Source organism: Notechis scutatus, chromosome 4 (genome assembly GCF_049901735.1).
Source record: "Notechis scutatus isolate UNSWTSFEM ecotype Mainland chromosome 4, rNotScu1.2, whole genome shotgun sequence".
Classification (NCBI taxonomy): Eukaryota; Metazoa; Chordata; class Lepidosauria; order Squamata; family Elapidae; genus Notechis; species Notechis scutatus.
In genome coordinates, this window is record NC_142012.1 from 83340838 (window position 1) to 83367778 (window position 26941).

General features: G+C 39.2%; 1 protein-coding gene across 2 annotated transcripts in view; it reads left to right on the forward strand.

The window, feature by feature from the left end:
* Positions 1-26941, forward strand: part of NRG3 (neuregulin 3) — a 424549-nt gene that overhangs the window by 376857 nt on the left and 20751 nt on the right. For both annotated transcript variants that reach the window (XM_087963966.1, XM_087963965.1), the window contains exons 5-6: positions 16592-16694; positions 21554-21680. In XM_087963966.1, the coding sequence (XP_087820092.1) occupies positions 16592-16694; positions 21554-21680 (230 nt within the window). The remainder of the gene's footprint in view (positions 1-16591; positions 16695-21553; positions 21681-26941) is intronic.

Sequence of the window (26941 nt, forward strand, 5' to 3'; positions counted from 1 at the left end):
AGGAGTGGAGAACTCTTCTTGTGAAATATTTCTGGACTTTCTCTACTGTGTTAATATCAGATACATAGTGTGGGTTCCAGACTGATGAGCTGTATTCAAGTATTGGTCTAGCAAATGTTTTTTATTCTCTAGTTAGTAGTGTGATATTACCAGAGAAAAAGCTATGTAGGATTAGGTTAACAACTCTTAATGCCTTTTTGGCTACAGTGGTTACAGTGGGCTCTAGCACTTAGATCATTTGAGGTCCTTGACAGAGTTTGGATCATCAGCAAGGTCTTGACTATTCAGCTTGTATTTTATTTTCTGATTATTATTTTTTGCCAATATGTAAGACAGAGCATTTATTTGTTGAGATTTGAAGTTGCCATTTGTTTGACCATTCTGATACATAGTCCAGGTCTTTTTGGAGGGTAGCAGAATTTTCTGTGCTGTTGAATAGCTTTACATCATCAGCAAAGAGAACACAGTTGCTCTTAATATGATCACAGAGGTCATTTATGTAGAGTATGAAAAGAGTTGGTCCTAGAACACTGCCTTAGGGGACACCACTGTTGACAGATACAGAATTTGATAGGACGTTCCCAATTTTGACCATTTGTTGTCTGTTTGACAGGAATGCTTCTATCTAGTTATGCAGGTGTCCAGAGATACCATAAGATTTTAGTTTTAGGAGTAGTTTTTCATGTATCACTGAATCAAAGGCTTTACAGAAGTCTATGTAGATTGCATCTATTGTTTTGCCCTGATTGAGTTGTGTAGTCCATATGTTTTTGCAGTGTAAGAGTTGCAGATTACAGGATAGATTTTTTTCTGAAACCAAATTGTTTATTAGAGAGTACGTTGTTTGTCTCTAAGTGGAGGATAATGGATTGGTTAATAATTGATTCCATGACTTTACAGGTGACGCAGCATAAAGAGATTGGTCTGTAATTTTCAACTAGGCTGGGGTCTCCCTTTTTGAAGATGGGGATGAGTTGTTGGAGGCTGAACTGGGAGCAGCAAGCTTTTAGTGTTCTCAGAGGGAAAAGAAGGCTTCCCATTCAGAAATGTGCTCGCCCAACTTTACCTTAATTGTTCCCCCCAGCTCTTATAGTAAAATTAAATTGTATAAATAATTAAAAGTTGAAATTGGCTTTCTATTTATTCTGCCTGTTTAAAGCCACGAGAACCCTGATAAAACACAACCATCCTTCAGTGAAATGCAGATTGAGCTTCCCAGGGAGATGGAGAACCAGAGAGGGTGTAAATAAATAACTTGTTAGTTAAATTAGGGAAGGACAAATGAACTTGATCTGATTACCTAATCAAGGGCTGTAGTTCCCAAACAGAGCTCTGTATTGACACTCAGATGCATTGCCAGGCAGAGACGTGGGCTTAACAGACATGCCCATTGGGTTGGAGCATGTAATTAAGAGAAAGGTAGGTTTATAATCCTTCCTTATGCCCTTTTATATAAATGTTCAATCTAAAACACGCTGGGGAGCCTGGAGAAATAGTTCCCTACAGTTGAAAAGATGCTAGAGTGGGTGGCTGGTGAGGTTTTCTAATGATGCATTCCAAATTAATGTCCAAAAGTGCCTCAATTCCCCCTACCCCATATGTTCTCTTTTGTTGTTCTGTCTTATTCTCAGAGAGCCTGAAAGTTTGACACTGGGTAGTCAGTTTATGAAAAAAAAAAAGAACTTGCCTAATGGCCAAGAGGGAGCAGAAGTCTCTCTCTCTCTCTCTCTCTCTCTCAATCTCTCTCTCTCTCTCTCTCTCTCTCTCTCTCTCTCTCTCATCTATCTATCTATCTATCTATCTATCTATCTATCTATCTATCTATCTATCTATCTATCTATCTATCTCATTTTTTCTCCTTTCTGAAATCTCCTTGATCATTTGCACTTTACAGTCTGAAAAAGTCCAATATGGGCACAATTGGGACCATTGCTAAGGAAGGTGCTGATGAACTGAGTCGTGTCTGATTTTATGACCTTTCTTGCCATGGTTGCTAAGCAAATCACCCCAGTTGTTAAGTGAATTGTGTAGTTATTAAGCAAATCTGGCTTCCCCCATGGACTTTGCTTGGTTGGGAAGATGACAGGTGGCTATCCCATGAGCCCAGAACACCGTAACTGTTGTAGTTACATGTCACTTGCCAGGTGCCCAAATTTCCATCCCATAATTGTGGGGATGCTGTCATGACTCTTTTGATTCCACTGAAATGCAGAAAATCTGCAGCTCTGGGAGAACTGTTAGCTGCTCAAACCACGAGATGAGATGAGTTATAAATAAATTATAACTAAATAAAAATTATACAGTGAAAAAGAGAACATTCGCACCTATACAGTACCTGCTTGGGTTCCAGCTAAGTAAGTGTAGAAAAACCTAGTCCTTCCCTGTGAAAATTTCATCAAACTTCTCTTCCTGGATGAAATTTTGAAAGCAAACCCCCTTTCCCCAAACTCAATGAAAAACAGACAGAATAAAATTCAGGAGGATTTTTCTGCACAGCATTTCAATTGCACTGATCTAAATTCAAGCTGCCAGCAGTATAGGTCACCATCTGTATAACCTGGCATGTAGGCTGAACATCTGTCCTTCTTTATCCCATTTAATAAGAGAAAAATGTCCTCGTGGCCAGAATGAACCTGAGATCTTAGTGTGAGTAATTCTTCAGGGGAATTTATATGTTGGTGCAGGTCTTTACCACCTCGAGGAGAGATCAAACTTTCAGTGAGGCAAGAGTAATTTATAATCTACTCTTTTTAAAAATTTTGTAGGAAGTTTATCGTCAGATAAAATACAAATGGAAATAAATATATTAGGAAAACAAGGAAGGGAAAAGAAGAGAAAAAGCAGTGTGGATCAGAGGGGAAAGAAAAAAAGGCAATGACTTTACTTTGGAATTCTCTACCTGGCGGGAAACTGTGAGAAATCTTCTATATCTCTGCTTGTTTTAGTTTGTCATTTAAAAACTATCCTATCCATTTGCTCGAGGTATAACTTTGACATTCCCTTCTTATTTTCCTTTAAGAGGAACTGGAGAGGTTTTAGAGATATTTGGATAAATAAATACACACAGAAACAGATCTTTTTTTTTTTTAGTCTGATATATTGTAATCCCTGTTTTCTCTTTATTTTATTTTATTTATTTTATTTTATCAAACTGGAGAAATTCCTAAATTACCTCTGCATATTCAACCTAAAATTTTCACAGGGAAGGAACAGATTTTTCTACACTTACTTACTGACAAGAGTTGGAATGGATGAATCTGTCTGGTTTCATTTATTCCATGTTTATATTATAAATCACAAGACGTACAACAAGTTTGGTGCAAACATTCTTAGTAATCGCATAAGCGCACCATCGTGCCTACCGTCCCTGTCCTATTGTTTCTCTTATTCTTTTATTTTTCTTATATGTACCCATTTCATGTATTCACAACTATGTATACACTTATACTTATTATCTTGTAAACAATTGGCAAATCAAATAAATAAATAAATAAATAAAATAAATAAATTTTAACAGTGATCCGGTCCTCTTTTGGCTGAGGTAGATGAGAGATTATTTTTAGCAAATTCCTACAGAATCCTCTTTCAGATCACAAACGTGGCTTGGTTTTGCCCTGTTCACTGTGGTGGAGGACTGGTTAGAATGCAGCATTGCAGGCTAACTCTGCTTACTGCCAGCAGTTCGATCCTGACCGGCTCAAGGTCGACTCAGCCTTCCATCCTTCCGAGGTGGGTAAAATGGGGACCCAGATTGTTGGGGGGCAAGAGGCTGACCCTGTAAGCTGCTTAGAGAGGTCTGTGAAACACCGTGACGCAGTATATAAGTGCTATGGCTATTCCTACATTGCTCCCTTTAAGTACCTAGTTGGTTTGATATTTCTACAGTTTTATCAGGTATCTGTGTATCTTGATTGCTTTGACCATAAAGCACAGCATTTTAAGTTTCTCTATCATGTGATAAATAATTTAGCCATTATGATTCACATGAAGGAATGAAGGGAACACGATTTATTTGTTGTATCTTAGCCCATTTCTGTAATTCACATTTCGGAAGGGATTTGGACAGAGAGGGCCCAATTTAAGAGATCTCCCACCCTTGGAACCAAGTTTCTCAACTTTGACAACATTAAGATGTGTGCGCTTCAAGCATGTTGGCTAGGGAAGTATTTACTTTGCAATCTACAACAACCCCATGCACACAGACCATGAAAAGTGGAGCCTTGAAGTTTTCTGGTTGGGCCACAAAAATGATAAATGCAACATCACAATTTATACAGAGTTCCCTGGTAATCAGTGGGAAGAAAGGAACTGAAGTCTATCTAAGCTTTCTCTATGAATCGTTGGGTGTAAACAGTACACAGCAGCTGAAGCCATACTGCCCCTCTGCTATGTTACGCATTGTCATCCTAACAGACTAAAAAAGGGGAAATGTGATGGTTATACATCTATTAACCATAACTAGATTAACTAATATATATAATAAATATTAAGCTGTAAATCTTGGTTACACCTGCCTGTTTTTCACCTAATTTCTCTTTATTGCACTCTTGATGAGAAGCTGCACTCGAACAGACTTCAGTGGATTTGAGGCAGTCTGCAATAATGTGATTATCTCTGCCTCTGGTCTACATGGGCAATTATCCTTTCACATGTGGAAAAGTTTTATTGGAAGATTAAATGGTATCTATCACTCATATCCTGCAAGCTCATTATCAAGGACTTTGCAATACTACTGTGATGACCCAAAGGGGCATGGCACAAAGGCAACACAGTCAAATAAGCAAGAAGTGTCCCTTTAATACCTCCAACTTTGCCCCCAATGTCCAGGTTATCTTCGCCTGGAGAAAAAACTCTCCTAAGAACAGTGTTTAAGTGGAGGAAATTCAGTCCAAAAACAAAGTACATACAAACTGTAAATAAAAATCCACACAAACCACACTGCGGTAATTAACTTGACAGGGCAGGAGAAGGAATTTCAGACTTGAAATCCCAGCAAAATGCACACATTTGGGAAGATGCCAGAACCCAGATAAGCCTCAATGGTACCAGATAATTAATGATTTGCTCCCAACAACTTTGCTGTGTGCAGCTTCCCTTTTTAAACACTGTGTTCCCAGCTGCAGTTAATGAAGGGAATCAGGGCCCTTTCTTCCTCCATAAGCCACGCAACTCACATTGCTCCCTTCTCCGTTCCTCCCTGCATGCCCTAGGATGAAGAGAGGGTGGGTCTGGGTCTTCCTCCGAATTCCCTCTCCCTTGCTCTACCTCTTCCCTGTTGTGCCCAGCCAGCCTTTGCCCTTCCCCAGTTTCTTCCACAGCCAATGGAGCCACATTCCCATTCCCTGTCAGCTGCTCGGCTTCCCCCTCTGAATCAGATTCTGACAATGGCATGACACCTACTCTTTCACATAGTACACCAAAAGTTGCATTTATCCTTCTAATGGAAATCCCTTTATGAAATGGTTAACTGAGATGGAAACTTAAATGATCAACAAGGAACTAATTCTGCTCCCTCAAAAAATGTGTCAGTGAATGATGGGCAGATTAAGTCAATTACACTGTAGAATGAGGAGTTTGATACCTGGACCATGGCTATATTTTAATACAGCAGTCGCCAACCGGTGGGCCATGGCCCACTGGTGGGCCGTGGAAAAATTTTGGTGGGCCGCAGAAGAAATGGCCCCCAAAAGCAATTAATCTGGGCCGCGCACTTTTTGCGCCTCTCAGCTCTCCGAGGGACCCCAGAGTCAAGCCCCTGAGATGCACGCGCCAACCAGCTCCTACACCCGGCGGCAGCGGCAACAGCAGTCCCCTCCCCCAGTGCCCACTGTCAGCTCTTCCCCATTAGTTCTCTAGCTTTGAATTGCTCCCAGCTCTCTCTCTTTCCTCCCCCCACCCACATGCAGGGAGGAAAGGAAAGGGAGATGGAGCCGTGCACAGCTCTCCCCTTTTCCAGCCCTTGCTGCCTCTCTCAACATCGAAGCCTTGGAAATGCAGGCAAAGCTGCCACAGCGGTAGCATCCTGAGTTCCCTTAGCATGCTCAGTTAGTTAAGAATCGCCCTACACAGAGAAGGAAGTGGTGCTGGAGGAGGAAGAGGCAGTAGTGGAGAAGCAAGCAACTCAGGGCGCTACCGCTGTGGCGGCTTTGCCTGCATTTCCGAGGCTTTGATGAGGGAATAGAAGAAGAACTTACCAAATTTGCAGATGATACTAAGCTGGCAGGAATAGCTAACACCCAAAAAGATAGGCTCAAGATCCAGAGGAATATTGACAGACTAGATTAGAACACTGGGCTGTATCTAACAAAATGAAATTCAGTGTAGAGAAAAGTAAAGTCCTTACACTTAGGCAAGAAAAACCAAAAGTACACATATAGACTGGTTGGAACCAGGCTCAATTGCAGTAACTATGAGAGGGAGCTTGGAGTCTTAGTGGACAACCAACTAAATAGGAGCTAGCAGTGTGCAGCAGCAGCCAAAAAAGCTAATGCAATCCTAAATTGTATTAACAGAGGGATACAATCAAGATCAAGGGAAGTACTAATACCACTCTATAAAGCCTTAGTAAGACCACACCTAGAGTACTGCATCCAGTTTTGTTCACCACATTATAAAAAAGATGTTGAGACTCTAGAAAAAGTACAGAGTAGAGCAACCAGGATGATTAGGGGACTGGAGGCTAAAACATACAATGAACAGTTGCAGGAACTGGGCTAGGGTAGTCTAATGAAAGTCTTCCAATATTTGAGGGGCTGCCGCAGGGAGGAGGAAGGGGTCACGCTATTCTTCAAATCACCTGAAAGCCAGACAAGGAATAATGGATGGAAGCTGATCAAGGAGACATTCTACCTAGAAATAAGGAGACATTTTCTGACAGTGAGAACAATCAACCAATGGAACAGCTTGCCCTCGGAAGTTGTGGGAGCGCCATCACTTGACACTTTCAAGGAGAGATTGGACTGCCATTTGTCAGAAATGGTGTAGGGTCTCCCGCTTGGGCGGGGGGTTAGACTAGATGACCTACAAGGTCCCTTCCAACTCTGATTATCTGTTTATCTGTTATATATATATATATTAGCTTTTTAAAAATAATCGTATTAGTGGTCCTGGGGATTTAAAAGTATGAGTTTGGTGGTCCCTGAGATCCAAAAGGTTGGCGACCCCTGTTTTAGTACATGTATTTCACCAAAAATAAATATAATGTCTTTTTTCCCCTATGTCATTATGTTATGCAACTCCATATTTTTTCTTTGTTGGCCAGTATGTTTCATCTTTCAAAGAAAGTTTGGCCTGAATTTTCAGAAAAGACTTCTAGCAATGATTCCCCACCCACAAGTGGTATAGAAATAAAGGACAACAGATAGCAAAACATAGAGCATGCAAGATTTAGTTAGTTCCTGTGTTCGCTGCAAATAACTAAATTAAAATTGATTTTTTAAAAATCACTACCAGTATGTGTGCTAACAATGAAGCTCCATTTCCCAGAGGTTCAAATAAGCAAGAAATACATGAAGGTAGCTATGATTGGTTTGTTAAATAGATGCCGCACTTCAATGAAAATTTATGTTCACAATAGCTAAGAATTTGGAGAAATTTAGCTGCGATGTTGGGATACTGATACCAAATTCCATATTGGTCAGGAGTCTAAAACTCTAAGTAACATGACAAATTTAATGAATAATGCAATGAATAATCTTGAAGTAGATCACAACATGTATGGCTCTGCTATGAAATCAGAAAAGTAACCTTTTCAAAAAATAATTCCATTAGGTGATAAATGCAGTCAAAGTCAAAATATTCCAAATCATATTGCAGTGATTATAATACTCAATCCATGTAAGTCCAATTGAACTCATTTGCATTACTATAAAGAAATTCTAAGCAGGTAACCAATGATTTGATGATACACAAAACAGGTTATGCTAAGTACCTTTGACTTAATTTGAATAATCTGCATCAAATTAGCACTACTCTTTCAGAACCCTTGATTGCTTCTGACCATTATGTTACACCGAATATTACAGCTATGACTGTCCTTGAATTTCTTTAAAGAAGAGAAGCAAGAAACAATACCTTGAGATAGGAAAGCTATACAATGGGTTTGAGTTTTAAGTATATACTCTCTCTTTGTCTGCCTGACTGTCTGTGCAAGAATAGATACCGGTGTATGCCAGTAAAGTTCAAATAGTGTACAAGAAGCTTGTGATTTAAAATCAGTAGTGGTGTCATAGTGGTTTAATATACTATTAAAATGCTCAACATTTGCTAAGAAATAGTTTCTTAAGAGAGAAGTTCATAGGTTATCTATGACATATCCATATCTGATGGATGAGAACCAGAAGTCTCAACAATGTATTGTTTGAAAATCCGGATGATTTCAAACTACCGTGGGTGCAGAAAGAAATCATGGGTGCCGATGGCCAACTCTAGGAGTGTCATGAAATATATTCCCCAAATATCAAGTTCTATCTAATGCAGTGCTGCAGAACTAGATGGCAGCAGGCTAAGCATGGAGTTTTGCAACCTGGATATGTGGATATGTAATTTTCATAACTCTTTGCTGAGCTCCTGAAGAGCTAACTCAACTGTTGATAACAACAACTTCTATTGCAAGTCTAATGTACAGGAAGTCCTTGACCCATGCTTCCCATCACCCCACATCAGGTGATTGTAATTCAGGCGCTTGGCAACTGGCTCTCATTTCCAACTAATTGCAACTTCCTGCAGTCAGGAGATTGTGATTTGAGGGGTTTTCATTTTTTGTTTTTGCAATTTTCTGGCTAAAAACACCCCCTTGGGAATGCTGGATTCCCTTAAAAACTGCATGATTTGCTTAATGACTTGTGATCCCCTTAACAACTGGGGAGTTTGCTTAACCACAGCCATAAAAATTGTCATAAAATCTGATCTGGCTGAACTTACAAATGCAACAAAAACTCCTGCCCCTGACTGGAGTCATAAGTGGAAGGCTCCCTGTATGTGATTTGTATACATACATCATGGATTAGCTGGGCAAGTGTACCTGAGCGATACTGATTGATTTAATGTCAAAAAACAACATAAAATGACCTAGGGAGCAGCATTTATTACACTGTAAGGAGCAGGTAATGGAGGCCAACAAACCACGATGATATTGCCAGTGTAGAACCACCATTCCTAGCTAATGGAGCGCTCTCCAGCAGGGTGGCCTACAATTGCTTTCTAGAAACCTGGTGCGATGTGTGCTTTGAAAGCTGAGCCACCAATTAAATGTGGCCTTTGCCAAGAGTCATGCTAGATGCCTTCCCATCCACGGGCTTTTAAAGTACAATTGTAACTAAAGGATCAGTCGTCACTAAAAGAGGGAAGCCGAAGTGTTTTGGGCAGGTCACTGGAGAGGAAATGAATTTAACACACAGCTGACAGCTTCCAAGAGAGGATTCATAAAGCAAGGGGGTGGGTGGGGGAGAAAGCTTCTGAGATGATAATTAAATAGCGAGGTGCTTTCAGCGTGTCCCCGTTGCCATCTATGAAATGTTGCAGGGTATCAAATTAACATAAGCAATTCTATTTTAAAAACATTGCAAAACATCTGTTGTTCTTCTTGTTTTTTAAAAAAGAAAAAAATCAAAATGGAATTAGGTTGCAGCTGCAGTGAACCAGAACATCCCACTGCCGATGACAGCTCAGAAAATTCTGAATATTCCTTCGATAAGAAGCAAGATGCTGGCTAAGAAGAGGTTTGCTGTAGCACGCACAATGATAACGAGAAGCAGGCAATTCCACTATAAGTTTGTGCATTCAAAGAGAGCTTGATTTTCAATTAAGATCTCCAGCTTCTATCCCAACCCAGTGACCAACATCCCAATTCCCACAAGAGCAGTAATGTTTTGTTTTTGTTCCTTTTTTTTGCTTTGCTTGCAAAAATGAAATGAAACCTTTTTTTTTAATCAGCAACAATCCTCTTCAGAATTGTTCTACGTTCTTGTCAAAAAATAGGATTTTCGACCCTATGCATTTGGGAAAATAATTTCCCCATCACTAGATGAGGTTGGGATAATCTTTTAGTGGCAGAGAGATGCACCTTGCCTCTGTGTGTGTGTGTGTGTGTGTGTGTGTGTGTGTGAGAGAGAGAGAGAGAGAGAGAGAGTGTGTGTGTTTCAGGAGAGGCAAGGTTTAGAGCCATGCACTAAAAGAAGCCATGTTTGTGTGTTTCTTCCTTCAATATGGCAGGGAATTACGCATTGCAGAAGCTCACAGGGGTCTCCATGGGGGCATTTCATTTTCCATTTCTGGGGCAGATGATCCCAGGGATCCTCCAATGGATCCTAGGGATCTTCTAGGGCAGAAGATGCTTGGGATCTTAGGGATCAAATTAGATTTGTGTCTGTAGTTCACCCTACTGTGGGCAGGAAGGAAGGTGACCTCATCCAAAATTTGCAACAATTGTTACTTAGGCAAAGGAGGCTAAAATATTCTTTCAGTGGGTCCTCCTAGCACTGAAGATGTTAACTGGGGTCCTTGATGCTCTCTGAGCATCTTCCTTGCAGATGTTCTTGCAGATGTCCAGTATCCAAATGGGTAATGGAACATCTGCAGGAGAACAACCAAGCGCAGAGATGCCATGGGCCCTAAGCTCAATGCCGAGCTACAGACATTCTCTTCTGTCATTACCGTTCTTTAAGTGCTGAGAAGCAAGAATGATATTCAGAGTCCTCTCAAATAAGCATCTTTCTGAGTCACTGGAGCTTAAGAAGGGCAAGGAGGTATAACCCAATCAGACTTGCAAGATTACGTTGCTAGAGCCATTCTCAATCACATGTAATTCTGATCTTCCTGTGGAGCTGATTTTCTGATCCAGTGTACCTGATCTTCCTGGTGGGGTTGTCACCTGAACTACCTTAACAGGTTTGTTAAACAGATTAAGAGAGTTGGAAGGGACCTTGTAGGTCATCTGGTCCAAGCCTCCCTCTGAAGCAGGAGACCCTACACACCATTTCTGACAGATGGCGGTCCATTCTCTTCTTGAAAGCTTCCAGGGATGGAGCTCCCATAACTTCTGTTCCATCAGTTGATTGCTCTCACCATCAGAAAATGTCTCCTTATTTCTAGGTTGAATCTCTCCTTGATCAGTTTCCTTCCACTATTCTTATTATTATCCTTACTGGGGCATTTCCTGGCTTAGACAAAATGAATCTCTTCTTCTGTGAAAAACATGTCAACAGGTAACATGATTCCAAACCAACTGACCAGATGGCATCATATTCCAAGGTCATATAAAGAAACCAGCTACCTGGGCCAGAAAGGGACATTTTAGTTCAGAAGTCTTCTTGAAACCCTGTGAGTCACCATCACTTTCCTGCTGCTAATACATCCATCTTTATTTATTTCTTCTAGTCATCGAATTTATATAGCCGCCCATCCCAGGGCAGGTGACTTTAGGCTGCGTTCAAAATTGCAACATGAGTTGAAATTGTGGATTGAGGCCATCGGTCTGAGAACTGCTCTAAGACCATTTGATGAATGAAATGTAACAGGAGTCCAGATGCTTGTCTGATTAGATATCTTGAATTGCTTGCATTTTGTTACTGAATGCTGGGGGGTGAACAACATTAAACTGTGAATTGTCATCATCTACAAAGGACTGAATTCATACAAAGGAAACATTTTGACATGGTTGCTCTGTAGAATGTTTTCCTTTAATTTCTGCTCTTTTCTTAACATGCCAGGGCATTTAATTGATCACACTGAGTCATGGATAAAATGGGTGCATGTTGCAAATGTAATATCTTGTACCTTATTAATTAGCTGAGTCATATTATTAAATTCATTTAATGAATTAAAAAAAACCTTTCTAATTTTCAATTTAAGCGTCTTGATGGCATTTTTATTGCCATGATAATGGATTGTATCATAGTCAAATTGAGGAGCAAATCAGATCTATTATTTAAATTGGGGTCCCGAATAGTCTCCCATCCAAACAGTAATCCTGTCTGAATCTGCTTTGTTGTTTGAGACCTCACAAGATCAGCTTTGGATCTCATCCAGTGAAACTTCATCCTGGAATGTCATGGAGCTCCAGGGTTCCTGGGTAGAAGTACAGTTGGCAGCAGATGTGCCAACAAAATAATGTGTGACATCGTTTTTTTACTTGGGGTAATTGATATGTGGTTAAATGTTGTATCGGCAGGAATATAATTTATGCCTGCCAATTGGAACAAAAAGTCTGCAGAAACCCTTTTATTCTCTGTGGAATGGATTTTTTTTTTTTTTTTGAGATAGCTGCAAATTGGGAAAAGGAGATGCACATATGAAGAATGGTTGCAGGAACTGGGTATGCCTAGCCTAGTGAAAAGAAGGACCAGGGAGTGACCTGATTAGCAATGTTCCAATATTTGAGGGGCTGCCACCGAAAAGAAGGAATCAACCTCTTCTCCAAAGCACCTGAGGGCAGGACAAGGAGCAATGGGTGGAACCAAATCAAGGAAAGAAGCAACCTAGAACTAAGTGGATCAATCAACCAGTGGAACAAATTGCCTCCAGAAGTTGTAAATGCTCCAACACTGGGAGTTTTAAAGAGGAGATTAGATAGCCATTTGTCTGAAGGGGGTTGGACTAGAAGACCTTTGTTATTCTATTCTATTCTCTACCCCGCAAGGGATTATGGTGTCATTAAAAGAAGATGATGAAATATAGTACAGGTAGTCCTCAATTTACAACCATTAATATAGTGACCATTTGAAGTTACATCCGCAGTGAAAAAAAAGTGACTTATCACTGGTTTTCACACGTACGACTGCTGCAGCATCCCCATAATCATGTGACCAAAATTCAGTCTGTCTCACTTAGCAACCAAAAATTTGGGCACCATTGTGGTCTTAAGCTGAGGACTACCTGTAATAGGCAAGGGGCAATAGGCCTGTTTCTCTTGCGTTCCTAGAATTGCCTGATAACAGTTGAATATAGGAGGGGCAGCTAAACAGTTTAGGGAAGAGAGGAACTCAAACACACAGGCACACATTTATTCAATCAACACTCAGAACAATAAAAGAGTTGGACAGCAAAATTACATTAACAGTAATATAGCGTAATAAAACCTTTTAAAAAAAGTATGTAAAATTCCAGTGATATAGCTTATAACATAACATACCCAAGGCATGGCATTTATTCTTCCTTACCACAGATGTCATTCAGTAGAATTTTATTTTAATAGCTGCAATACAAAATTTAACTATATTATATGGAACATTAGGCTTCTCTTCTGATAACGGGAAAACAAGATTAAAAACTTATCAGATTGTCCTAGCATCTGTTCCAATGAGAGAAGGATGAGGGGTTGATGGCTACCTTGAGAAACTCCTGTTATAAGGTGGCTCGTGGAAAATTCTGCCCTGAAGAAATATAGCTGTGATAAATATTAAGTTAGAGTCTTGGTTAGAGTCTAGGGTTGGAAGAAGGAGCATTAAATTAATCTTCTTAGCCAGGAAGAAGTTTAGTAAGAAAGGTTATGAAGCTGTAGTGCAGTTGTCTATGGTAGTTTTCCAACTCTGAAACCTAACAGTTAAGTAAAGTTAGGGACCTCTTCTCATGAAGACTTGGTGAATGGCATGCGGGACCTTCATGATCCTCCACTTAATCATCTTGAAAAGCTAATCCAAAGAGACAGATATAAATGTGGGTAACCTCTAACTTGTTGTCATCCTTTTTTTTTTAATGACATAATGCATCTGCACAAAACAACTCAGCTGGACAGTCAATTCATTCTTCCCCGCTTCATTAATGACTCATCTTAAACAACTTAGCCACTTCCAAAGCTAATGAATTGTGCATGTATTTTAATTATACAACATCAGGTAACAAACTGTGAACACGATGAGTCCAGGAAAGGTGACCTACTTGTTCTCTCCAAGGCTTCACTTACACAATTCAACACAACAACACTTATAGCCTAGTAAGATTTCCCCAAAACTAGTTCCAATCTCAGATTAAGGTCTTTGTGTAGTTCATGTGATGAAAACAGGCTTTAATGTTTCCAGCCAAAATTCCAGTTTCTCATTTGCTTTTGTGGATCTTTTCTTGTATACTTGCCTGTGATGCTATTGGGTGATTTTTAGAAGTTTAGGGCTTCAGTTCCCATATGCTCTAGTCAATCAGAGTAACAACCAGCCTTCATAGGACACTTGTTGTCTAGTAAAAGAAAGTCACAACTGTATAAGAAGATAAACTGAAAGCTAGACAATCTTGTTCATTTCAAGACAGCAAAGGACGGTCATATCAATCCTGATTTTTGCATTAAGTTTAGTTCACAAAAACGTAATGCAGGAGATAACAGAGATATAAAATGAGGCCATAAATTAATGCAAGACTCTTTTTGTATGTGGAAAAGCCCTTGGATGAAACTATAAGAAAATAATGCAAGAATGTATGTTTGTCTGATTGAATGGGAAATATGGATACAGCCAATACTTAATCTATTTTCTCAATGTAAATGTACCATTTGCTTTCAGCCTGAATTTTCAGGTTTTCTGATTCATGACATGTGCATGCATCATCTGATTTTTCTGCGGATGATCCTTGAAATGTACAATGTTTTTGTGAATCCTAATATTTCTTCTGCAGTGTTAACTTGGAGAAATCTATCTGGTTTTGTATATGCAGAATGCAAGCAATTGCTATGAATTTTAGCAGGTAACTTTACCTGCTCTGGACACGTATTAAAAGTACTGTTTGTATTTCTGAACCTGTGGATGAGAAATATTCCTAGCTGGTTTTTCAAAGTTTTAAAATAGATGGGAAAATGGTTATGGGATCACAGCCTTGTTTTGAAGCATTGGATTCAGATGAAGTGATTAGGTGGCTATTGGCTTCTCTTCATTCACATATTATGGCTGCATCGGAGATATTTTTAAATATGTGTGAAAAACAAATGAGTGTGTCAGTTGTTTATACATTTGGAAAGGTGCATATTTTACAGGAGTTAAAAACCAGTCTTTTGCCAAATATCTCCACACAATGCAGAATGGGTCTTATGAATTTCTGCTCATTAAGAGTTCAACACTTGCTTCGGTCTTTCTTACTAAAATGAATGAGCCTGAAAAATAATTTTAGTTCACTCATGTCCCTTTGCATTATTCATCTTGACTAAGGACAAAACAATCATGGCAGAAAGCTCTTCCATGAATATTTATGTTAAATATTTAATTAAACTATTACTCTTTGCAGATATGTGTCAGTGAAAACAGCCAATCCTCTGTGTATTACTCTGTTTCTCCCTTTGGATTGGCTCTAGAAATGATCAAATACATAGCACATTTCTTTCCAAGTTTCAATTCAATATTTACCCAGATATTTGTCAATATCTTGAAGTTGTAAGCTTGCTGTTCAGCCTTAATGTAATTAATTCTTGCATTATACGTTAATGTACAACAATATAATCCAGAGGAATGGAAAGACCAATCAGAAGAGAAAGGCTTTGATTAAAATATTAAAATACAGTGGGAAATTATTGACTCACTTCTAGTTAAGTGTCTCAGCTGCATATTAATTGTCCAGTAATTGTCTCCTTGTCATCTGGATAACCATGTTTACCATAGAGATTGCTTTAAATCAGGGGTATCCAACCTTGGTAACTTTAAGCATGGAGGACTTCAACTCCCAGAATTCTGGGAGTTGAAGTCCTTCAGGCTTAAATTTGCCAAGGTTGGAGACCCCTGCTTTAAATAATACTTCTTTAAAAAAAAAACAATTGCTAGGAAAGTGAAATCCTGTGCATTAGACTACATCTAAGACTACAGAAAGCTTTAATAGAATTGGCTGGTTTCCAATTCTATCAAACTGAAGGAATTTCTTTTGAGTTGGCTTTTATTCCTTTTTTTTTTTCTTCAATGCTGTAAAGTTTCAAGATATGATATTGCTTCTTGGCTTGGAACTGAGAGAAACAATATGGAGGCTAAAAGTAATTGCATAGTTAAAGAACAAAACAAACTCCTGAAGCACAATAACAATTGTGTTCATGAAAGAAATTTCTGTTACTTATATGGTTTTCTGAAGAAATGGGCAGCTATTCCTTGGGCTGAATACATTTAATTTTTATAATAACATGCTTCTAGATCCAAGGGAACCATTAAGAGAAACTTTTAAGAAGTTTCTTTTTTCTTTTTGTAGAAGCTGTTAAAGTCAAGCTTTTAGGTGGACAGTTAAATATTGGGCCATAGGGACATTGGCCAGCTACTTAAAATAACTTGCCATCTGATCTCAGTTTCTTCCACATGTGCCATGTAAAATGTAAGAATATTTCCATGTGATACAGTACTCCCTGTAGGAAAATAGGCTGGTTAAAAGGGCTGAAGTTCATGCAATAAGCCTTATTATGCATCAAGAGGTCTTTGGAGGATTCACGAAAGCTTTGTATGTTGTGTTGGTCAACAATTCAATGTCGTCCCATGAAACACAAAGCTCCTTAGGGATTTTTAGTCAAAATGAGAAGCACGCACTGTTGGCCACACGAGCAAAGTGTTGACTACATTTATGCATTTTAAAAAAAGAAACTATCTCTGTAATGCTCAAGAGTTCTGTTTAATGTTGTTGTTATTCTCAATTCTGCCGTCCACAGAGAGCGAAGAGGTTTACCAGCGACAGGTACTGTCCATTTCCTGCATCGTCTTTGGGATCGTCATTGTGGGCACAATCTCTGCAGCCTTCTACTTCAGAACAAAGTAAGGCTCACTAACCAGTCTCCACCCTTTCCTTCTCGCCTGCCAAGACATTGGTGTTTTCCATCCATTAAATAGCTTATTTAGGCTCTTGTTCTTGAAAAAAGACATAGCAAAGATTTGTTTTATGCAGTTATGTGCTTAGGTCCCACTCTGAATCAATTTGGATTAAGTAAGATGGTTGTCTCCAAATATGCTTCTGTGTTTAATGGGACCAGTTTTTTTAAATATCTAATTTATATGCCATCCATTTATCCTTCTTACTCTGCAGTGCAACTCTGCATACAGTCAGGATCAACTCCAGGTTTGAATCAATATGGATCAAGTGCCTTGTCCCAGTTGATTCAATGTCTGTGTTAAAGTGGATCTAATTTACACAATTTCATGCAACAAGGTCTTTAGGATTAAAATTGCACCACCAAAATGTAGAAAAACAAGTGAAGGTCTTGGTTAGTTTTTGGTAGCCTTGTTTAGGCCAGACGGCTGTAAGAATATGGGGGAAAAGACACTGATCCTTACCTTATTTCCTTATTTATCATCTTTCAAAAATAGCCCTGGCTAATATTCTAGAGATAATATTCTCTAGAATATTCTAGAGATAATGGAGGATGATAACAACATGGTTGGAAGTATTCAGCTTTCAGTATCAGTGATAAAATAATTTATTGCAGGGATGGTGATTTTGTCAATGCCAAGGGCATACAGTTGTCTTGGGATTGCACACAAGGCACCTGTTACTGTTGGTAATGTTGGCAGAGGGCTAGCAAAACAAATTAAAAACAAAACAAAAGAAGAAATGTTTCCTCTTTTTGCATTTGAGCATGCAGGAAGGGACAGGAAAGGAGAAAGGAAGGTGGGGGGAGAAGGAAAGATGGGAAGAGAACAAGGAAGGAAAAATAAGGAAAAAGGGGAAGGAAGAAGAAAGAATGAAATGAAGAGGGAAGGAAAAAGAAGAGAAGGGAGGAAGGAAGGAAGGAAGGAAGGAAGGAAGGAAGGAAGGAAGGAAGGAAGGAAGGAAGGAAGGAAGGAAGGAAGAAAGGAAGGAGATTATAATGAGAGTGAGGGAGGGTCTGAGGGAAGCCCTGCCTTAGCACTTGGCCACCACAGGTGCCCCCGACATGAGTGATGTTGAGCTTGCAACACCCACCCTGGCCACCCCACCCCAGCCAGACCCCCACAAGGTCAAACACAACTCTGATGTGGCCCTCAGTGAAATCGAGTTCCACACCCCTGTCCTAGCAGTGATTATAAAATAACCCATTGGTCTCCTATGAATTATTCTCATATTATACTCAAGTATTATATTTTATTTTTATATTATGGTCCATTGCGTAGTCAGCCAGATATCTGGACTTGGTGTTTTATCCACCTATCAAATCCTTCCCAAGGACCTGAAATAGGCAGATGTTATCCTTTGTTGGGGTTAAAGATATGGTTGCAGGATGTAAGCTCTTCCAGTAAAACTGCCTCTTGCAATTGACGGATGGTGATTTTGTCAATGCCAAGGGCATACAGTTGTCTTGGGATTGCACACAAGGCACCTGTTACTGTTGGTAATGTTGGTATCTTTGCTTTCTTTTGCCACAATTTATAGTAGTATTAAAATAATTTGTTTCAGTCAGCCAGGTGTTCAAATCATATTTGGTATTTTTATCCTCCTATTGAGTCTTACTGAAGGATCTGAGATAGACATATGTGGTTGTTTGATGGTGTTAGAAGTATTATTATACTCTGTGTAGAATGAAATGAGTAAGATTGTAAATACCTGTGAATCTTGTGGCACCATAAGACCTCACGGGAAAGAGCTAAGATTTTCAATAAACAATTATCTCTTGTGAAATTGTTCTTGCTATCAGGAATGTTATGTCCTTTGCAAGAATAAAGGGCTTTGGCATTTTAATGCTACTCCCTCCCTGATCGTGTTTCATTTTCTTCCCTTTGTGGTTTCATTCGTGGAAGCAAAGAGAAATATTTGTTTTCTTCAAAACAAACAAATAAACAAAAAACTGACATTCTTCAGGGGAAGCCAAACAGGTCAATTATCCTGATGCATAATATTGGTGAGTGAGAAAACTCACCGTACTGGGAATTATTCTGAGTTAAATCCCATGGATTTCAGTGGAAGGGACTTTAAAACATTATTTATTTGCCCCATTATTTTAAATCGGATTCAATCCTTCCACGTATTTTTTAAAATTTATTTTCATTTACTCTGTTTCTTTGTTCCACTTACACACTACTCAATCTATCAAAGACTCACAGTGGTTTGCAGTAATCTATAAGAAAATTCACTGAAGCTGAGGGAGTCTATCAAAGCAATACTAACAAATGGTAGGTGGATGTTAAATGCCATGTTTATCTCAGGAAATGACTGTTGGCCATTTCAGTTGCCCACTCTAAGTGGTGGTGGGGAGATCAAGCAACACCTAGAGACCCCCACCATAATGAACTCATGGAGGGCAAGCATTTTTGTTAATCCAGTTTCCAAGATTTGTAACCTAATTCCTTCCGCCTTAAAATTAAACCTCATTAATGAAGTTCAGTGTGAATCTTGCTTTCCTGATCAAGCTCTGTTGTTAAGGGTTTGATATTAAGCAATGATCAATCATTACCCATTAACATAGCATCCACTGCAAAAAATTATGGAGGAGGAAGAGAAGAAGGAGAAAGAGGAGAAGGAGAAGGAGGAGAAGGAGAAGAAAGACAAGGAGAAGGACAAGGAGAAGAGGTTGAAGGAAAAGAGAATGAAGGAGAAAGAGAGGGAGGAAGAGAAGAAGGAGTGAAGAAGGAGAAGGGTGGGGAGGAAGAGGAGGAGGAGGGGAAGAGAGAGAGAGAGAGAGAGAGATTGAGAGAAAGAGAGAAAGAGAAGGACAAGGAGAAGGAACCATGATACAGTCTTTAGAAAAACTCTATCTTAATCAATACCTGAAACTATATTAAGCTTTAATTCTAAGAAAATGCTGTTCTACTGGATTAGGCTACAACAAACCTAGGTTTCCCTTACTTCATGAAAACTTGCCAGACTGCCAAACTTCCAGGAATTCCCTAGCGTTACAGAATGATTTAATGAGCCCCGCCTGACAATCAGAAGCAATGATGTAAATTTCTTAACTTCTCAATGCACAAATTCAACCACAATTTCAGCAAGGAAATGATTGACCGAGCCAAATCCAAAAATGCCGGGGGAATTCCTGGAAACTGAAGCAGTCAGACAAACCAGCCATCTACAGACAAATACAGATAAACATATCTACACACTGTTTAAATAGCAGAATAAAAGGAGGAAACAACTTATTCCGAGCAGAATAGATCTTCCCAGCAGCACCAGATGAGCAGTCAAGGCATAAACAATATCCTTATCAAGGAACTATTAAGGAGGAAAATGGTCAGTCTTGTGCCAAGACTGACAAGCACACTGCTATATATAAGCAATATATTGTTATATATTTTAGTTATATAGTTACACATTTCATTTTGGGATCCTTAGGGCTCTCTGAGCTTGGTGGTTTTCTTGCAGATGTTTCATTCCCCAACTAGGTAACATCATCAATGCAATTTTATGTTACTCAGTTGGGAAATGAAACTTCTGCAAGAAAAACCACCAAGCTCAGAGAGTTCAACCCTGAGCTACAAATATTCTCTCCTAAATTTCACTCTCCCGTGCACTGATCTTGCTCCCTAACCTGGTAATGAAACATCTACAGGAAAACAACCAAGCTCAGAAAAACACCAATAACCCAACAGTTTAATCTTGAGCTACATATATTTCTGTACTATGAAATCCTTAAATCTCTATCTATGCTCTATTGCCCTCTTGTGATCATGAGTTGATGAACAGTCCTTACCACTCGATGTGTATCTTCCAACATGTTGAATTCTATGTAATGAAAGAATCACATTTATGATTCTCCAATGTATTATTATAGCAAAATGTGTAGTCTACTGATACTCTGATGTATAACCCAAAACCTTTGTATTTCTACAAATTATTACTCCCCAATTATGCATTCTACAGCATTTCCCACAAATTAATTGATTGATAATCCCTTTAACATTCACTTTTAAAAACTGGTTATAATTCTGTGTTAATCTGAGAGCGATTAAGTTATTGAAGAACACTGTGTATAAAATTGTGTGAAGTGCAGCCAGTTGCTTATGTAGCATTTTATTGTAGTCATGATTACCTGGGTAACAATTTCTTACAAAAGGCGGAGCAGCTCCTTTTATAGATATTTTGCTAACACATTCAATGAATGAAATTACAGGAGTCTTGACTTCTTTTCCAAAGAAAGTGCTGATGTGTAAATAGAATCTTACTGCCCAGCCTTATTTTTAATTCATTTAGCAAGTTTCTGCTCCAACATATTCAATGCAAAATAATTACTCCCATCACTTCTTTTTTTTTTTTCATCCTTTTCATAAGAGGGAGCCAGTATAACTGATCTGTCCTTCCTCATTTAGCAAAATATGCCTCTGTATTTGCACTGTTAATCCCAGCCTTTTCCTAATCCATTCTCTCTTGATGAGTTCCAAATTCCCAGTCGCCATGGCATTCGGTCATCCGATTCTAAAAACCTGGTTTATGTCAAATGATGTCAGTTGTCCCCCTTTCAATCTCATCACGCTGTGAGCTGCTCTGCATCCAGCAGACCCGCCCTAAACCATATGACATCATTGGCCTGATGCCTTTGGGACCTTGCTAAAGAAGAACCCAATGCAACCTCTGGTTGGCTCTGTTCTTCCATTGCCACTCACTTTTGATTAAAAGTGGAAAAGCAAAACAAAACAAAACAAAGTGAATTCGAAGGTAACTAACCCCCTTGTTTTTGTCTGTTGGTTGGTTGGTTGGTGTTTCTTTGTAGAAAGCAAACGAAGTACATCCAGGAACAGTTGAAAGAGATACAGAACGGGAAAACCTACAGCCTTAATGCTTCCAGCATCATGGCAAAAACAGACACCAGGGCCCAAAGCCAAGTCCAGCTGCAAAACGTAAGTAAATGTGCCCGTGTTAACCCTTATTATGCTGGCTGAATGTTGGAACGCTGATGGCACACTCACGGTCACTTCTTCCTGTGTCCCAGACCTAGTTTGCACCTGTGGCCCTGGAGGGGGGGGTAAAAGAGGGGAGAAGAGCATCTCAGTTTTATGCTGTTTTGTCCACAATGGCCATGGGGGATGGCAGCCTCTCAATTGGCCTAGCAGGAGTTGAGTGGTTGGATTCAAATATGGTCCAAGGCGGATGCTTCTACCACCTGCCACATCGTGAGAGGATTTTATGTGCGGTACTGCTGCAGCCATCAACATGTTGCTTGACTGTCAATTATAGGCCCCTCTTAGGCTTAGATAGTTAACATTTCTACTTGGAATAATAGCAACACTAAGATCTGTATTGCGAATGGTCCGATTTCCTCCTAGCTTCTAATTGACACATCATCCGCAGAGGTTATACATCATCTTGCTAGCTTTGTAGCGAAGGCACTTGACCGAAATACCCGTTATTTCTAACAAACTGAGGTATCCATAAAGGCAATGTATTTACCTGGATGTTGATTTATTTATTTTTCTCCTTAACACATATGGCATTTTATGATTGTAAGTAGTCCTTGGTGAAGAACAGTTCATTTAGGGACCTTTCGCAGTCACAACGGCATTGTAGAAAGTGACCTATGACCTTTTCCACACTTACAGCCATCACCTGAATCAGGTGATCATAATTCAGAGGCTGGCAACTGGCCCATATTGATGGCCGTTGCTGCATTCCCAAGGTCACGAAGAACCCTTCTGCCACCTTCTGACAAGCAAAGTCAATGGGGAAGCAGGATCCAACCGTCCACCCAATCCAACCAACCCACAAAATTAACAACTGCAGCAATTCACTTAACATCTGTGGCAAGAAAAGTCATAAAATGGGGCAAAACTCACAATTGTCTCTCTTAGCAACAGACATTTTGGTTCTCCAGTGTGGTCATAAGTCAACAACCCCTGTATTTTTCTTTTATCTATTTTACACTGGACTTACATCCCCTATTTTATTTTTGTTTTATATTTCTTTTTGCTTTATATTTTTTATATGGTCATAAGACTAAACAGTCAATTGAAGTTTCAATGGTCAGAATGCAGTATTGCAGGCTAAATCACTGCTCACTGCCAGGAGTTCGATCCTGACCGGCTCAAGTTGACTCAGCCTTCTGTCCTTCCGAAGTCAGTAAAATGAGGACCCAGATTGTTGGGGGCCATAGGCTGACTCTGTCAACCACTTAGAGAGGGCTGGGAAGCTCTGTGAAGCGGTATATAACAGAACAACAGAGTTGGAAGGGACCTTGGAGGTCTTCTAGTCCAACCCCCTGCCTAGGCAGGAAACCCTCTATCAATTCAGATAAATGATTATCCAACATCTTTTTAAAAAAACTTCCAGTGTTGGAGCACCCACAACTTCTGAAGGCCAGTTGTTCCACTGATTAATTGTTCTCACTGTCAAGAAATTTCTCCTCAGTTCCAGGTTGCTTCTCTCCTTGATGAGTTTCCATCCATTGTTTCTTGTCCTGCCTTTGGGGGCTTTGAAGAATAGCTTGACCCCCCTCTTCTTTGTGGAAGCCCCTCAAATACTGGAAGACTGCTATCATATCACCCTTAGACCTTCTCTTCACTAGACTAGCCATTCCCAGTTCCAGCATCCATTCTTCATATGTTTTAGCCTCCAGCCCTCCAATCATCTTTGTTACTCTTCTCTGCACTCTTTCCAGAGTCTCAACATATAAATCTAAGGGCTATTGCTATTGAAGCAGAGAATAAAAGTTAAAACAATCCTGTCTTGTTTTTCTTAGTGTAATAGGGAACAGAAAGAAACCTTGACAGAATTTCAAGATGTTGTAATTACATCCTAATATATCCAGGAATATTTCACTCCTAGAATCCTTCTTGTGTCTATCTCTTCACTTAATCTACTTTGAAAGACTGACAAATTCTTCCCAGGCACTAAGTCAACTCAAAACTTTAAACAGGACTTGGTTCTATCTTTTTGAGTTCTGTGTCAAAGGAAGTTTGACATTACTGTCCATGTTCAAGACCTTTAAGAAACGCTGTCACTGACAAATCATTTTGGCCATTATTTTCACATACGTGGAGGGAAATAAATAAATTAAGAAAGCAATTATGCTGCCCAGTATCAGCCAGTTCACAACTAAAAGTTTGGCAACATTTATTTGGAGGTACTCTGAGGTTTAAAGTGATGACAAGGGGCCTTTGACATTTTCTCTATAATTTATCTCTTTTAAGTTAGATTTTTTTTTTAAAAAAATGTTCGTTATGTGTTCACTGTGATCATATTTATATTCATATTCCTGTTCTTTGTTCCTTTGTTCTTCATAATTATTGCTTGCATTATTTTCTTCCCCAAAAATCCAAGATATCAAGCAAAGAAAAGATGGAAATGAATACAAATTCTGGATAACCTATCATAGAAGCTGAAAAAGTTGCTTTTCCCTCTCTCTCTCTCTCTCTCTCTCTCTCTCTCTCTCTCTCTCTCTCTCTCTCTCTCTCTCTCTCTCTCTCTCTCTCAAATAGGACATGCATTTTGTTATTGTTTGCACCTCTTACATGCCATCACGTCAATAAACGAATCTCTTGACATGGTGGCATTGACAGAGATGGTTTCCATCTCAGAGTTTTAATCTATTTTTCCAGGGTTTTCATCCTTCATTGAGAGAAAATGGGGTTGCATGCATTATTCATTGGAGTGGATGATCTTATAATGGAAAGTTACTCATTACTTATACTTTGCATAAAATCACAGTGATTTAAAATAAGACCAGATTTGGCTTAATCAATTTTTTACTCCCAAATCAAAGCATTGAACTGCAGCTGTATGGCAGTATGAACTTGGTTTTAATCCTGTTGAGATTTTCTCTGAGAAAAGCCGAGATATTTTGATATTCCCAAGGATGGGGAAATGCTACAGGTAGTCCTTGAGATACAACCTTTTGTTTAATAACCATTTGAAGTTACGACAGCACTGAAAAAAGTGACCTGCTATGACCATTTTCAGACTTATGACCATTGGAGTATCCCCATGATCACATGATTAAAATCCAGACTCTTGGCAACTGGCTCATATTTATGACAGTCATAGAGTCCCTCAAGGTCATGTGACAAACAGAGTTGTGGTTCTCTGGCAGCCGGTGCAGACGGCAGTGGAATCAGACAGTGGGGAAGAAAGGGGATCAGTCCGAGAGTCTGGAGAGGACTTGGATGAGGGTCCTGTGTCTGATGCAGAGATGGGGCCAGGACCATCTGGGAGTGGGGTGCTGCCTTCTGAGTCTGACAGCAGCGAGGCAGAGGAACAAGGTGAGCCTGTTCCCAGTGCACGTGTGCGCAAAGCTGCTAGAAGGCAAGAGCAGCTGAAGCAGAAGGGGCAACTTGGGAGTAAGGCTGGGAGGTGATTGACCCTCCCATAAGGGATAAAGGAAGTACAAAGGTAGAGAAACCTTTGCAGGAAGCAAAGTCATTCGTTCAGTTCAGACTTGTTATTGAAGCTCTTTGTACTTCAGTTGGTTTTTGTTTTTGTTTATTTGACACTTCTGATCTTGGCAGCACTTTACAGGAAAGAAAGGTGGGTGCTTATCTCGAGGGACTGTTTGAGATTCATTACCGGCTGAGAATGAAAACAATTCCCAGCATTGCAATAAAACACAACTTGTTTTTAAAATAAGCATGTGCGTCATTATGGGCTCAGAAGCCTTGGTCAGAACAATGGGGAAGCCAGATTCACTTTACAGTTGTGTTATTAACTTATCAACTTCAGTGATTCACTGTCTCACTTAGTAACAGAAATGTTAAGCTAAATTGTAATCGTATGTCAAGGACTATCTGTACTGCTGATAGTCATGAAATGTTGGCTGTTACTGAGTTCATCCCTTACAGTACGTGAGTGTTGTCATTTCCCTTTGGAAACTTTAGGAATTTCTTATTTTATTGGCTTATGTTTTTATTTACATCACTTCAATCAACAAATGACTATGTTTTCTTTTAGATTTTGTGTCTGAATTTATTTTGCACTGTCAGGTTGGACTTCTCTGTACCCCCAATCGGGATGCATGGTGCAGAAATATATGTTATCGTTGCTCTTTTGCTTCTTGCTCAGGAGAATGTGATATGTAAATGTGAAGAAATAACTATAATTCTTTCACTTCCCCTTGTAGCTACTTATAATGCATTGCAAATTTGCTTTCCACTTCAGCCAGCTCATTTATGTTTTCAGCTGTTTGCCTAACTGCAGTTAAGAAAAAATAATAGATTCCTTCTTCTCTTTGTCACCTCTCTGTGCCAGCTACAAATTCAGTCGCTTGAAATACAAAAATAGTATGCAGAGCTAAAACTGCATTACAAAATCAGCCTATAAGAGAGTGTGCTTTCAATGTATTTGCATTGAGGCTTCACACGTACTTTTGAGAAAACTAGTTTCTAGTCTGGAATCTTCTTTGTAAGGTTTAATGAATGGAAATTCAAAGAAGTCATTGAAAATTCGAATGGTAAGACTTATTCTTGGACTTTATACAGAAATATGTACGGTATATATAAAAATGACTACAGATGGATTTTTATAGAAACACAGGAAGCCATGCCTAGGAGATCCATTTCGAAGGTTCCATTGAATTGGAAAATAGTTCTGCTTGGAAATATTTAAATTGATTATTATTGTTGTTGTTCTCGTTCTTATTATTTTAATGCTCCACTTGTGACATTTGAACTGATTTGGGCCAGATGTCTGAATCTGACCCAATTTGATTAAAGTAATCTTTTTTTATTACTAAAAAAAAACAAGTATAGAAGCATCTGAATTAATTTGTATTCAATGGGATATATTTAATTTGATTTATCAAGTCAAATTGACTGCCTGAATGAAGAAGAATCAGTTTAAATCAATTTGAAATGTCCTGTAGTCCCAGAGACCTAATTAATATACTTATCAGGGATTTCTTCAGGATGTGGTCCGAAAAAATCAAGATGGTATCCATATTGGAGCACATATGACACACATAAAACTGTTAAGTATATGTGAAAAAGTATCTGAGATATTAGATAGTCCAAGACACCAAAATGGAACTGTATGACTTAGGCATGGATTTAAACTTAACAGAATTAGCCATTATTAAGATGTGACTTCCAAGTATCTTAGAATGAAAAGAAAAGAGACATTTTGTACAACTACACAAATGTTCCAGATTTTGCAAGGGAGATGGGTTGACTTTTAG